This window comes from Chiloscyllium plagiosum, chromosome 23, assembly GCF_004010195.1.
Source record: "Chiloscyllium plagiosum isolate BGI_BamShark_2017 chromosome 23, ASM401019v2, whole genome shotgun sequence".
Taxonomy (NCBI): domain Eukaryota; kingdom Metazoa; phylum Chordata; class Chondrichthyes; order Orectolobiformes; family Hemiscylliidae; genus Chiloscyllium; species Chiloscyllium plagiosum.
The window spans coordinates 37006475-37021222 of NC_057732.1; the positions used below are offsets into that span (position 1 = coordinate 37006475).

Consider the following 14748-nt stretch of genomic DNA (forward strand, 5'->3'; position numbering starts at 1 on the left):
AACCCCACTGTCCCATGGCTAAACATTTCAACTCCCCCTCCCACTGTGCCAAGGACATGCAGGTCCTGGGCCTCCTCCATCGCCACTCCCTTACCACCCGATGCCTGGAGGAAGAACACCTCGTCTTCCGCCTCGGGGCCCTTCAACCCCATGGCATCAATGTCATCTTCACCTTTCCTCATTTCCCCTACGCCCACCTTACCCCAGTTCCAATCTTCCAGCTCAGCACCACCCTCATAACCTGTCCCACCTGTCTATCCTTCTTCCCACCTATCCGCTCCAACCTCCTCTCCAACCTATCATCTTAACCCCCACCTCCATCCACCTATTGCACTCTCAGCTACCTTGCCCCTAGCCCCACTCCCTCTCATTTATCTCTCCAACCCCTGAGGCTCCCAGCCTCATTCCTGATGAAGGGCCTTTGCCTGAAATGTCGATTTTCCTGATCCTCAGATGCTGCCTGTCCTGAACTGCTGCACTTTTCCAGCACCACTCTAATCTTGACTCTGATCTCCAGCATCTGCCGTCCTCACTTTTGCCTGATATCTGCCATAATCAACTCCAAAGAAGGAAGCATATGTCACATACAGCGCATTTAAAACAGTGGACCAATCAAAAGTGCATGGTGTGTAGAGGGTGCTTAAATAAAGAAATTAAGAGGACAAAGAGGGGCCACAAAATATGGCAGAGAGGATTAAGGATTATCCCAAGGCATTTTAAGAGGATTACCATGAAAAGACTGGAGCCTATAAGATACCAAAGCAGCAATCTGTGCATGGAGCCAGAGGATGTGGATGAGGTGTAAAATGAATAGTTCTCAGTATTCACAGAGAAGAAAGACATTGCAGCTAGGGATTTCATTTTTGGGATTTTGAGATTTTGGAATATGTTAAGATTAATAAGGAGGAAGTATGAGATGTTTTGGTGGGCAGAAGTGCATAAACCCCCAGGGTCTGATGAGATATCACCCAGGCTATTATAGGAGGCAAGGAAGGAGATTGCTGGGGCCCTGGTGGAGATATTTAATACTTTATTGGCCACCGGTGAAGTGCCAGATGACTGGAGGATAGCTAATCAGCAGAAGGGCAACAGGGATAGGCCAGGTAATTATAGATCTGTTAGTCTGATGTCAGTAGTAGGGGAATTATTGGAAAAAATTCTGAGGGACAGGATTAATCATTACACGGAAAGGCAGGGATTGATCAGGGATAGTCAGCACGGATTTGTTAGAGGGACATCCCACATAACTAACTTAATTGAGAGTTTTGAAAAGGTGACTAAATGTATTTGATGCGAGTCGTGCATTTAATGTTGTTTACATGGACTTCAGTATGACCTTTGACAAGGTCCCACATGGAAGGTTAGTCCAAAAGATAAGAGCCCATGGGATCCCAGGCTAGTTGGCACACTGGATTCAAACTTGGCTTGCAAACAGGAGGCAAAGGGTGATAGTAGAGGATGTTTTTCTGATTGGGAATCTGTGACCAGTGGTGTATCACAGGGGTCAATGCTGGGACCCTTGCTGTCTGTTATGTACATTAATGACATGGATGTGAATGTAGATGGTACAATTAGGAAGTTTGCAGATGACACAAAAAATGTTCTGAATAGTGAGGAGATGGTCTCAGGCTGCAGTCTGAGGTATACAAAATTGTGAGAGGCATAGCCTGGGTGGATTGTGAGAATGTTTCTCCACGGCAGACATGTCTAAGACTAGAGGGTATAAGTTTAAGGTGAAGAGTAAGTGGTTTAGAGGAGATCTGAGGAAAAATACTTTTCACCTAAAGGGTGATAGAAATATGGAATGTGCTGCCTGAGAGAATAGTGGAGGGAGGTGCTATTGCAAGATTTAAAAACCATTTGGATGAGCACTGAAAATGACAGGGCAGTGGATCGACCAAGTGCAGGTATATAGGATTAGTGTAGTTTGGTGTTTACTGGTTGGCATAGACATGTTAGGCCAAGGGTTTGTTTCTATGCTGCATGAGTCTATGACTCTATGACATTCTTTTGAATCTTTCCATGGTCAAAGTGTGGTCAGTGGTATGTATGAAACTCTTTTTCCATTGCTGCAAGTATCAATCTTCAGCAAAATGACTTCAGACCATCTCCTCCTCTCCCTGGACCACAAAGAACCCTTTTAAAAAGTTGAGATCTACAAATGTAGACCCGTTCTTCTCCTTAATGTGCTTTCCCAGATATTTGATAACGGAATAAATGATTTCCATTACCTGAGAGGATTGCAGCATGCAGTTTGTTACACCTCACTGGAATAGCACAATAGAAATCCAGCTTCACTATTTCCAGAGTCATTAAAACAGTTGAAGATTTTATTAAGTATGCGCAGCTCCTCAATTTACCTGACTTCTAGACCCAAGTTGATAGAAAGCGTGGACCGAGTTTCCGTACTGAACAAGAGTCATAATTTATGACAAGTAATTAGAGCCTTTATACAGGTAAAGTTATAAACTGTCAGCATATAATGCTATTAATTAAATTCTAATGCCCCATACACTCCCCTTTACACACCCACAGACAGATAAACAGGGAATGTAGGATGTGGCAGAGATAAACCTGGAAGTACAGTTCAATCATCTTTGTTGCTAGGTTTTGTTGCTGAAATGATTGTTGTGATTTTACTCCTGGCCAGCACACTGCCTCAGTTCGCTTTCTCCTTACAAGTGAGAGGCACAAGGTGGCGGGTTTATTTATAAAAAATGAACTTATACGGCATCAATGTGGACTTCACCAGTTTCCTAATATCCCCTTCCCCCACCTTAACCCAGTCCCAACCTTCCAACTCGGCACTGCCCTCATGACCTGTATTCCTGTCCATCTTCCTTCCTACCTATCTGCTCCATCCTCCTCTCCGACCTATAACCATTACCCCCACCTCCATGTATCTATCACACTCTCAGCTATCTTCCCCCAGCCCTACCCCCCTCCCATTTAACTCTACATCCCCTCGGCTCACAAGCCTCATTCCTGATGAAGGGCTCTTGCCCGCAACGTCGATTCTCCTGTTCCTTGGATGCAGCCTGACCGGCTGTACTTTTCCAGCACCACACTTTCAACACTTGTAAAAAGTGTCTGATTTATCAGTTAAAAGTCACAGCTTACAGCAACTGTTGCAAGAAAGATAAAATTGTTCTTCTTCAGGTTTAAGTTAGTTATGGCTCCAGAGAACAGTGAGACTGTTCCTGGAGTGGGAAAGAATTGAATACCTCTCTTTTCCATTGTAACATGTTCCCAGTTCTAAGCTGATCAGTTACCTGAGAACCAATCACAGTTATTAGTAGGTGAAAGGTCTCTGTAATTGATATCTGGTCTGTGGTCCATAGACCAATTTAACTTTGTGCTGTCAACCAGAACTGCATCTGTACGTTCCCTCAGCTCCAAACTGTCTGCAATTCAAACATCAATTGCTGATTGTTCCAACAGTTGTTGCTCGCCATGATGCTCGCCATGATGCTCGCCATGACTATTGGTTACTTCCTCTCAAAATATACAGCTAGTTTGAAAATGGCTCTTTCTCACTTCAATTCAGAGTTTAAAAAAAACATAAAATAAAAAGATTTTATCTTTAGAGCTTAGTAACAAGCATAACCAGCTTGCTCTGTGCAGTGCCCGTAAGAATTGGACTGGGTCTTCTACAATTACAAAGGCAGGAATTGGCTGGTTATCACATTACCCAAATTACTAGCCAGTCTTTAGCCAGTAGTCTGTTTAGAATTATTGGTTTATATGGCCTTCAGGTCTACTAACAATATGGCTGAATCACATATTGTGAATTATAAATCATTTAGCTCTGCATTATTTCCATCTGCACTAGGTAACCGGTGTTCGGGAGGGCATGACCTATACGTTGATATTAAAGAGAACAGTCCAAATGGCACAGTCATTGCAAAGCTCACCATAAATGGCAACCTTTCCAGCCATGAGATCAGCTTGAATCTGACAGGAACGGATATGGAGTGGTTTCAATTGGAGGAGGAAGTTGTCAAGCTGAATGTGTTGCCTGCCAGACAGTTGGATCGAGAGGTACAGAGATAGGAGAGTCCGCAAGTCCTGCGATAGCGGAGCGAGACTTCGAATAAGTGAATGCTGTCTTCTGAGTTGCATTATCTCCAGGTTCCTCTCCAAGTTGCATAGCAACTTGACATGGAAATGTATTGCTGTTTCTTCATGTTCAGGATGCGAGAATTTCCATGTAACAGCACAGCCTTCACCACACATAATGCAGTGACTCAAGAAGGTAGCTCACAAGGACAGGTTGGGTAAGGCAATATATGCTCGCATCACCAGCAATGCTCACATTCTGTGAATGAATAAACGTTTTTTAATACATAAACAATGCTAATTAGTTCCAAGCACAATTTCAAGCCAGTGTTAGGCGTCTCCATTAGGGCTATGTGTTATGGACTGAAAAACAACCTGTGAACAATTTGTAATTAGCTCCGGTCCTTAGAAGCAGAGACGAAAGCATTGCGACTTTTAAGTGTGAATGTTATTCTTACTGTATAACATTGTGTATGTTCCATTTTATCAACAGCTACTATCCACCCCACTTCTCTTTGCAACGATAACATGTACTGATGTTGCAACTTCAGATCAGGTATATGGATATCTCATTATTTTAAAATTATTCTTATTCTCATTATTTTTAGTCTATCTAAACATTTTCTGATAGATACCTTTGGATTGAAATATGATAAATAGTATTAACATCTTTAATTATGAAACACATAGCTAATTGAGATATTACATTACCTACAGTGTGGAAACAGGCCCTTCGGCCCAACCAGTCCACATTGACCCTCCAAAGAGTAACCCACCCAGACCTATTTCCCATGCACCTAACACTATAGGCAATTTAGCATGGTCAATTCACCTGACCTGCACATCTTTTGGACTGTGGGAGAGAACCGGAGCACTCGGAGAAAACCCACCCAGACACGGAGAGAATGTGCAAACTCCACATGGACAGTCGCCTGAGGCTGGAATCGAACTGCTGTGAGGCAGCAGTACTAACCACTGAGCCACCATGCTGCCCTAATCATTATGCGCAGAAACATCCAGGCCAATAGAGTTGTACATCCTTTGTAGGTTGTTCTGCACATGCACATAAATCCATCTTTATTCCTAACCCATGAAAGTTGTACTGGCACATCCTGTACTGTATGCTCCTGGGCTATGCTGTTGTCTTTCTTTGTGTAACTTATTGGTTAGGAACAATGGAGACTCCACAAGCTGTTACTAATTTCTGAATGTTAATTGGATCATTGGAGAGGCGGAGGGGGTTATTGAGAGGAGTTACAGGGAGGTAGTCACACCTTGGGTGCAAGAAAAAGGCAGATGCGTTACAGTCAGGCAACAGAAAGAGAACCGACAGACAGTGCACAGAATCCCTATACCATTTTGGATACTATTGGGGGGGGGATGACTTACCAGGGGTAAACCATGGGGTACAGGTCTGTGGCATAGAGTCTGTCCCTGTTGCTCAGAAGGGAAGGGGAAGATGAACAAAGCATTAGACATTGGGGACTCCATAGTTAGGGGGACAGATAGGAGATTCTGTGGGAACGAGAGAGAGTCACGGTTGGTGTGTTGCCTCCCAGGTGCCAGTGTTCGTGATGTCTTTGATCATGTTTTCGGGATCCTTGAGGGGGAGGGGGAGCACCCCCAAGTTGTGGTCCACATAGATATTAACAACATAAATAGGAAAAGGGATGGGGAGTTAAGGCAGAAATTCAGGGAGCTAGAGTGGAAGCCTAGTGCTAGAACAAACCGTTGTTGTCTCTGGTTTGTTGTCCATGCCACGTGCTAGCAAGGAAAAGAATAGGGAGAGAGAGGATTTGAACACGTAGCTACAGGAATGGTGCAGGAAGGAAGGTTTCAGATACCTGGATAATTGGGGCTTATTCTGAGGTGGGTGTGACCTCTACAATCAGGATAGTCTACACCTGAACCAGAGGGGTAGCAATATCCTGGGGGTGAAATTTGTTAATACTTTTCAGGAGGGTTTAGGTGATTTGAAGTGTGTCTACTTCAACGCCAGGAGCATCCAGAATAAGGTGGGTGAACTTGCAGCATGGGTTGGTACCTGGGACTTCAATATTGCGTCCATTTTGAAGACATAGATAGAGCAGGCAGGTATAGGAATGGTTGTTGCATGTTCTGGGATTTAGATGTTTCAGTAAGAACAGAGAAGATGGTGAAAGAGGGGGAGGTGTGGCATTGTTAGTCAAGGACAGTATTACGGTGGCAGAAAGGATATTTGAGGACTTCTCTATTGAGGTTAGAAATAGGAAAGGAGAGGTCACCCTGTTGGGAGTTTTCTGCTAGTCTCTGAATAGTTCCAGAGATGTAGAGGAAAGGATAGCAAAGATAATTCTGGAAATGAGCAAGAGTAACAGGGTAGTTGTTATGGGGGACTTCAACTTTCTAAATATTAACTGGAAATACTATAGTTTGAGTACTTTAGATGGGTCAGTTTATGTCCAATGTGTGCAGGATGGCTTCCTGACACAGCATGTAGACAAGGCAACAAGAGGCGAGGCCACATTGGATTTGGTACTGGGTAATGAACCTGGCCAGGCGTTAGATTGGAGGTAGGTGAGTACTTTGGTGATAGTCGCCACAATTCGGTTACGTTTACTTCAGCGATGGAAAGAGTTATTGCAGGGGAAAGGCAATTATAATGCAATTGGGTAAGATTTAGGATGCATTGGATGGGAAAGGAAATTGCAGGGGATGTGTACAATTGAAATGTGACGCTTGAATAAGGAAATATTACTGTGTGTCCTTGATAAGTATGTACCTGTCAGGCAGGGAGGAAGTGATAGAGCGAGGGAGCCGTGGTTTACTAAATAAGTTGAATCTCTTGTCAAGAGGAAGAAGGCAGCTTATGTTAGGATGAGATGTGAAGGCTCAGCAAGGGCGCTTGAGAGTTACACGTTACCTAGAAAAAACCTAAAGAGAGAGCAAAGAAGAGCCAGGAGGGGACATGAGAAGTTGTTGGTAGATAGGATCAAGGAAAACCTTAAGCTTTCTATAGGTTTATCGGGGAAAAAGAATGATTAGAGAAAGATTAGGGCCAATCATGGTAAGTTGTGCATGGAATAAGAGAAGATAGGAGAAGCACTACATAAATTTTTTTTGTTAATACTCACACTGGAAAAAGATGATGTTGTCGAGGAGAATACTGAGATACAGGCTACTAGACTAGGCAGGATTGAGGTTCACAAGGAGGAGGTGTTAGCAATTCTGAAAAGTGTGAAAATAGATAAATCTCCTGGGTGGGATTCTCTGGGAAGTCAAGGAGGAGATTGCAGAGCCTTTGGCTTTGATCTTTATGTCATCATTGTCTACAGGAATAGTGCCAGAAGACTGGAAGATAGCAAATTTTGTTCCCTGGTTCAAGAAGGGGAGTAGAGACAATCCTGGTAATTTAGACCAGTGAGCCTTTCTTCAGTTGTGGGTAATGTGTTGGAAAAGGTTATAAGAGATAGGATTTATCATCATCTAGAAAGGAATACGTTGATTAAGGATAGTCAACATGGTTTTGTGAGGGTAGGTCGTGCTTCACAAACCTTATTGCGTTCTTTGAGATGGTGACCAAACAGGTCATACAGTCATAGAGATGTACAGCACAGAAACAGACCCTTCCAAATCAATCTAATCCCATTTGCCAGCATTTGGCCCATATCCCTCTCAACTCATCTCATTCATGTACTCATCCAGATGCCTTTTAAATGTTGCAATTGTACCAGTCTCCACCACTTTCTCTGGTGCTCATTTCACACACACACCACCCTCTGCATGAAAAAGTTGCCCCTTAGGTCCCTTTTATATCTTTCCCCTCTCACCTTAAACCTACGAGGCAACGATCCAGGACAGGTGTCAGATCTTGCGGTGGGAGAGCACTTTGGAGAAAGTGATCACAACTGCCTCACATTTAGCATAGTTGAAAAATGTGGTGCTGGAAAAACACAGCAGGCTAGGCAGCATCCGAGGAGCAGGAGAATCGATGTTTCGGGCATAAGCCCTTCTTCAGGAATGAGGCTGGTGTGCCAAGCGGGCTGAGATAAAAGGTAGGGGGGAGGGAATTTGGAGGAGGGGCACTGGAATACGATAGGTGGAAGGAGATGAGGATGAGGGGGATAGGCCGGAGAAGGGGTGGGGGCGGAGAGGTCGGGAAGAAGATTGCAGGTCAAGAGGGCGGTGCTGAATCCGAGGGTTGAGACTGAGATAAGGTGGGGGAGGGGAAATGAGGAAGCTGGAGAAATCTACATTCATCCTGTGTGGTTGGAGGGTTCCTAGGCAGAAGATGAGGCGCTCTTCCTCCAGGCGTCGTGTGGCCAGGGTCTGGCGATGGAGGAGGCCAAGGACCTGCATGTCATTGGCGGAGTGGGAGGGGGAGTTAAAGTGTTCAGCCACAGGGCGGTTGGGTTGGTTGGTGCGGCATTTAGCATAGCCTTGGAGAGTGAAAGGAGCAGTTACCGAGGGAAGATATTTAATTGGGGAAAAGGAAATTGTGACGCTATCAGAGTTGGGAAGTACAGACTGGGAGCAATTGTTCCACAGAAAGGGCACAGCAGACATGTGGAGACTATTTAAGGAGCAGTTGTTGCGAGTGATGCACAAATTTGTTCCTCTGAGACAGATAGAAGGGTAAGATTAAGGAACCTTGGCTGACGAGAACAGAGTAACTTCTCGTCAAAAGGAAGAAGGCAGCTTACGTAAGGTGGAGGAAGCAAGGACCTAGCACAGCTTTAGAGGAATTGCAGGCTTGTTAGAAAGGAGCTCAGAAATGGACTGAGGAGAGCCAGGAGGGAGCATGAAAAGGCTTGGCAAGAGGAATTAGGGAGAACCCAAAGGTATTTTATTCATAAGTGAGGAATAAGAGAATGATCAGGGAGAAGGTAGGGCCGATAAGGGATAGCAGAGGGAACTTGCGCGTGGAGCCTGAACAGATAGGGGAAGCCTTAAATGAGTTTTTTGCTTCGGTTTTCACCAAGGAAAGGGAACTTGTTATAAATGAAAACTTAGAGGAGCTGGGATACAGTCTTGACCAGATCAAAATTGATGAAGTTGATGTGCTGGAAATTTTGGAAAACATTAAGATTGGTAAGTCCCCAGGGCAAGACCAGATTTATCCTAGGCTACTCTGGTGAAGCGAGAAAGTAGGTTGCTAAGCTGCTGGCAAAGATCTTTGCCTCCTTACTCTCCACAGGAGTTGTACCGGAGGATTGGACGGAGCTGAATGTTGGTTCCTCTTTTCAAGAAGGGTAATAGGGAAATCCCTGGCAATTACAGACCAGTCAGTCTTACGTCCGTGGTCAGCAAAGTTTTGGAAAGAATTCTGAGAGATAGGACCTATGACTATTTGGCAAAGCATAGTGTGATTAAAGGCAGTCAGCATGGCTTTGTGAGGGGCAGGTCATGCCTCAAAAATCTTATTGAGTTCTTTGAGGAGGTGTCAAGACAGGTTGATGATGGTCGAGCATCTTCTGGATGTGGTGTATATCGACTTCAACAAGGCATTTAATAAGGTTCCCCATGGGAGGTTCATTCATAAAGTCAGGATGTATGGGATACAGGGAGATTTGTCTATCTGGATTCAGAATTGGCTGGCTGACAGAAGGCAGAGGGTGGTTGTAGATGGAAAGTATTCTGCCTGGAGGTAAGTGTTGAGCGGGGTCCTGCAGGGCTCTGTTCTTGGGCCACTGCCCTTTGTAGCTTTTATAATTGACTTGGATGAGGAGGTTGAGGGGTGGGTTAGTAAATTTGCAGATGACACAAAGGTTGGAGGTGTCGTCGATAGTATAGAGGGCTACTGCAGGCTGCAGCGTGACATAGACAGGATGCAAAGCTGGGCTGAGAAATGGCAGATGGAGTTCAACCTGGATAAATGCGAAGTGATGCATTTTGGAAGGTCGAATTCGAATGCTGAATATAGGATTAAAAACAGGATTCTTGGCAGTGTAGAGGAACAGAGTGATCTGGGTGTGCAAGTACATAGATCCCTCAAAGTTGCCACCCAAATGGATAAAGTTGTTAAGAAAGCATATGGTGTTTTGGTTTTCATTAACAGGGGGATCGAGTTTAAGAGCTGTGAGGTTTTGCTGCAGCTCTACAAGTCCCTGGTGAGACCACACTTGGAATATTGTGGTCCACTACACGTGTAGTGGTCTCCCACCCTCCCTCCTCCTCTAACCTTAAAAAAAAGGACTCAGTCGGCTGAACAGGTAAGCTACTTAGTGTTCTTGTTTTGGAGACTAAGTGTAGAGTTATGGCAGCGCAGGCAGTGGAATGTTCCTCCTGTAGGATGTTTGAGGTAGGGGTGACCACCGATGCTCCTGCTGACTTCATCTACAGGAAGTGCAGCCAGCTGGTCTTTTTAAAAATGACTTCCTGTGGCAGGTCATAGAGAGCAGAGACAGCCACAGCGTGGGACATCATGAAGCATGGGAACAGACTTGTCAATGTGGGATTCATCAACTCCGAATTATCTACAGTGAGAAAGGTCACATTGGGTGACCAGTCTTACTCAGGGGATAAATGATAACAAAGCAAGAGATTTACAAAAAAAACTTTCTGAAACATTCACAGGATAATGGTGATGGCAAAGCCAATCAATCTTTCAAAACAATATGCTTTTAAGATATTTAGCCAAAGACACATTAAAGTCAAGGAAGAGCATATTATGCAAAATTGCATCATTTAGAGCAAATTCATAAAGAAGTCTCTTCCATGGCTTGTTTTCAAGCTAATCTGACATACTTCAAACTTACCAGGAATATCTTAAAAGCTACAAATCACACAACACCAGGTTATAGTCCAACAGATTTAATTGGAAGCCCTAGCTTTCAGAGCACTGCTCCTTCATCAGGTTGTTGTTGTCTTTGTTCAGATTCTCCTCTGTTAATCCCTCCCTTTCTCTTCCCGGCTTCACTTCTTCTGAAAGCTCAAGGACCCACCTCACAATCTAGCATTCTCAATGAAAGTCTCAGGGATCACCATTTGGTGAAGCAAAGACCTTCAGACACCAATTTGTCCTCTGTTCATTTAAATACATGACAAATCTCAGCCCTGGCATGGTCTCAGCGTGGACCCCTGGTTTCGAGACATTTCCAGCTTGATCTCCCAGCTTCATGAACCTTGGCATGAAGCCCGGTGCAGTCTGGTGCCAAGGCCAAGTGTGGACTGGAAGCTGGGTGCTAGCGTGGTCTGGGGTGGAAGACTGTTGTTCTGAACTTGTACTTCCACAATGCATGACTTTTTATTTCTCTATTTTGTAAGATCTTGTAAGTGAAGTAGCTGTGCCTGGTCACCTTTGTACCTAAGATGGCACTGTGGCAACTTTTCACTGTGCTCATTTGAGTACATCTAACAATAAAGCTAATTCAATTCAATTTACTTCAGTGGCACTATGATCTTTTGCTATGAATTCTGTGTACTATGATCCTCCTCCACTAGCTCCCTGACAAAGCAGCAGTGCTCCAAAAGCTAGTGCTTCCAAATAAACCTGTTGACTATAATCTGGTGTTGATTTTTAATTTTGTCCACCCCAGTCCAACACCAGCACCTCCGCATCACATCCTCCAACCTCATTTACTGTATCCTGTACTCCCGATGTGATCTTCTCTATATCAGGGAGGACCAAACGTAAACTTAGGGAACATTTTGCTAATCATCTCAGCCAGACCCGCAAGGGCCAACCTGACCTCCCAATCACCGCCCATTTGAATTCCCCTTCCCATTCCCTTTCTGACATGACCATCCTCCATTGCCACAGTGAATCAGACCGCAAATTTGAGGAACAACACTCATCTTCTGCCTGGGCACCCTACAGCCCAGGGGAGTCAATGTTAGAGTTCTCCAACTTTATGAAAGCATTATTGTTTTGTGGATATATGGACAAGTTATGAATGAAAGATGATTATATAGTGACTGCGTTCTTGACTTTTATGAAATAAGTGTCATTATAAGATAGATGACAAAGTTATATTTTCTGTAATTTATTCTGATGTTATGTACATTCACTGGGCTTTGTAACCTGGATGACATCATGTCAATAATATTGAATCACATTTTCAGTTGTTAATAATTGTATAGGTGCTTTCACTCTCTCTTACCACCCAAAACAACCCTTTGAGCAGCTCCAATTTGAATACACTGAAACCACATTTGAGCTTTATTTTTGAGCAACATTAACTGTTTGCCATCCATAAAATAAATAACTATTTTAATTTGGTGTATTAAAACATGTAATTGTTCTATTTCTCACAAGTACTGAAAAGAGAAAGACTGTTTGTCTAAATAGCTGTCTCACAAAAGAGAAGATGAGAAAAAAACTTTTCATATTGAGTATCATAAGAAGCATTTGAGAGATAGTCAGATAAACACTTCCTAAAAGGAAAGCAAATAAGTCAAAGGTGGAGAAATGAGGTTAAAGTAGATAGCTGCAATGAGGAAACTTCCACAGAACAATCAACCATATCATTTCCTTCTGTATTGTTACCTATATTTCTTTTAATTTTAACCTATTTTTCTAATCAGTCTGTTCAGTGATGTTATTATGCACCTCGAGAGGAGGTAGGATGTAAACCCAGGCCTCCCAGTCCAGAGGTAGGGACATTATGGCATAGATTAAGCTATCAAGTGAACTGGCCACAGCCAGAGTACTGGTAGGGGTCTGCTTCAGTTTGAGGTGTTGGCCTGATTACTATTCCACCAGCTGACCGTGCCTGTCACATGGGTGTCTTGTTGGATTAACATAAGTTCAGGCAGCCCAGAAACCAATGCAGCAAGCAAAATGTTTGGCCACAGATAAGTTACAGCATCATTAAAGGAGTTTAGATTGCAGGAAAAACAGAGGAAAAAATCAGATGTCTAGCTGTGTATACATCCTATCCCAATATAATATATTTGTCTGCATTCTGGCCAGACTAGTAGGAATTATTCAGTTTTCGATCAGTCTGCTGGTGGGAATTCACATAACTTAGAATCATATAATTTCATAAAACACAAGGACACCATTCAGTTTATTTTACCTAAGTTAACTAACTGAAAGAGAGTTTTCCCAATACCTCTTGTGTTTTTCATTTTTAAAATATTTATCCAATTTTATCTTAACAACTGCTATTATCTTGCCACCATTGTTTTAGTCAAATATTCCATGTTCTAATGAGCCTCAGCATAAAACAATTCTTCAGAAACTACCTATTTGTTCTTCTAGCAAATTTATATCACTGATTCAGTTAAGTATTTAGCTCATTTGGGTGGGTGGGGGGTTTGGTTGTGAAGTAGTGTGACACCAACAGCATGAGTTCAATTCCTGCACTGGCTGAAGTTATCATGACGGTCTCTTCTTCTCAACTTCTCCCTGTGTCTGAGGTACGGTTGCCCTCAGATTAAACCACCACTAGACATCCCCCTCTAATGATAGAGCAGCCCTATGCCCTGGTAAGATAATGGTGACACAATAGTCCCTGATTCAGCAACAAATGAAAGTAATGATGCTTTTCAAATTAGTTTTATCAAAAGCCTCACATAAACTTATACATCTCCATCAGATGGAAAGAAAGAATGAACTGGCTCTTATATAGGGCCTTACATATCCCATGAATATGTATAGTTAAGGAAATACTTTTGAATTAAGACCAAAAATGTCCAATTAAACTTATTGGGTGGAATCTCCTTTACATCTGAGTGGCATGGACTATAGGAAGATGTATGACACAATCTGGCAGCAAGTGCATTGAGACCGACCTTGGGGTCTCTGTTCATAGATCTTTGAAAGTTGCCACTCAGGTGGATAGAGCTTGTAAGATGTCCTATGGTGTATTAGCGTTCATTAGCAGGGGGATTGAGTTCAAGAGTCGTGAGGTGATGTTGCAGCTGTACAGGACCTTGGGAAGAGCACATTTGGAGTACTGTGTGCAGTTCTGGTCGCCTCACTTTAGGAAAGATGTGGAAGCTTTGGAGAGGGTGCAGAGGAGATTTACCAGGATGTTGCCTGGAATGGAGAATAGGTTGTACGACGATAGGTTGAGAGTGCCAGGCCTTTTCTCATTGGAACGGCGAAGGATGAGGGGTGACTTGATAGAGGTTTATAAGATGATCAGGGGAATAGATAGAGTAGACAGTCAGAGACTTTTCCCCGGGGCAGGATTGACTGGTACAAGGAGTCATAGTTTGAAGATATTAGGAGGAAGGTATAAAGGAGATGTCAGAGGTAGGTTCTTTATGCAGAGAGTTGTGAATGCATGGAATGCATTGAGTGAGTGAGTTGAGGGGTGCGTATGTTAAATTACTATATTTTACATTAGGATTAAACCTCGGCACAACATCATGGGCAAAAGGGCCTGTTCTGTGCTGTACTTTTCTATGTTCTATATACAGATGTGTGTTTTTCTGACAACAGCCTGTCCTTCAATCACTCCAATAGTAAGTGGTGCCACTGAGGAGCATAATACATCCAGGGTGTTATCTCAGGCACAGTCTGCTGCCTCCTGCTGCAGGCTCGCCTTCATTATTGTCTCAAACCCCACTACAATTCATCATCTCCTGGGACTGTCAGGCCAATGACTTGTCCCATTGTCTTTCCTGAGATTTATTATGTTTCTTTAAGAAGGGCGAGAGGGGAAAGATATAAAAGAGACCTAAGGGGAAACTTTTTCACGCAGAGGGTGGTACATGTATGGAATGAGCTGCCAGAGTAAGTGGTGGAGGCTAGTACGA

General features: G+C 43.4%; 1 protein-coding gene across 3 annotated transcripts in view; it reads left to right on the plus strand.

Annotated features, from left to right (window-relative positions):
• The window catches only part of cdhr5-rs (cadherin-related family member 5, related sequence), a 55091-nt gene that overhangs the window by 8238 nt on the left and 32105 nt on the right, over positions 1-14748 (plus strand). For 2 of the 3 annotated variants that reach the window (XM_043713941.1, XM_043713942.1), the window contains exons 3-4: positions 3833-4041; positions 4553-4615. In XM_043713941.1, the coding sequence (XP_043569876.1) occupies positions 3833-4041; positions 4553-4615 (272 nt within the window). The remainder of the gene's footprint in view (positions 1-3832; positions 4042-4552; positions 4616-14748) is intronic. The other variant, XM_043713943.1, reaches the window with a different exon arrangement.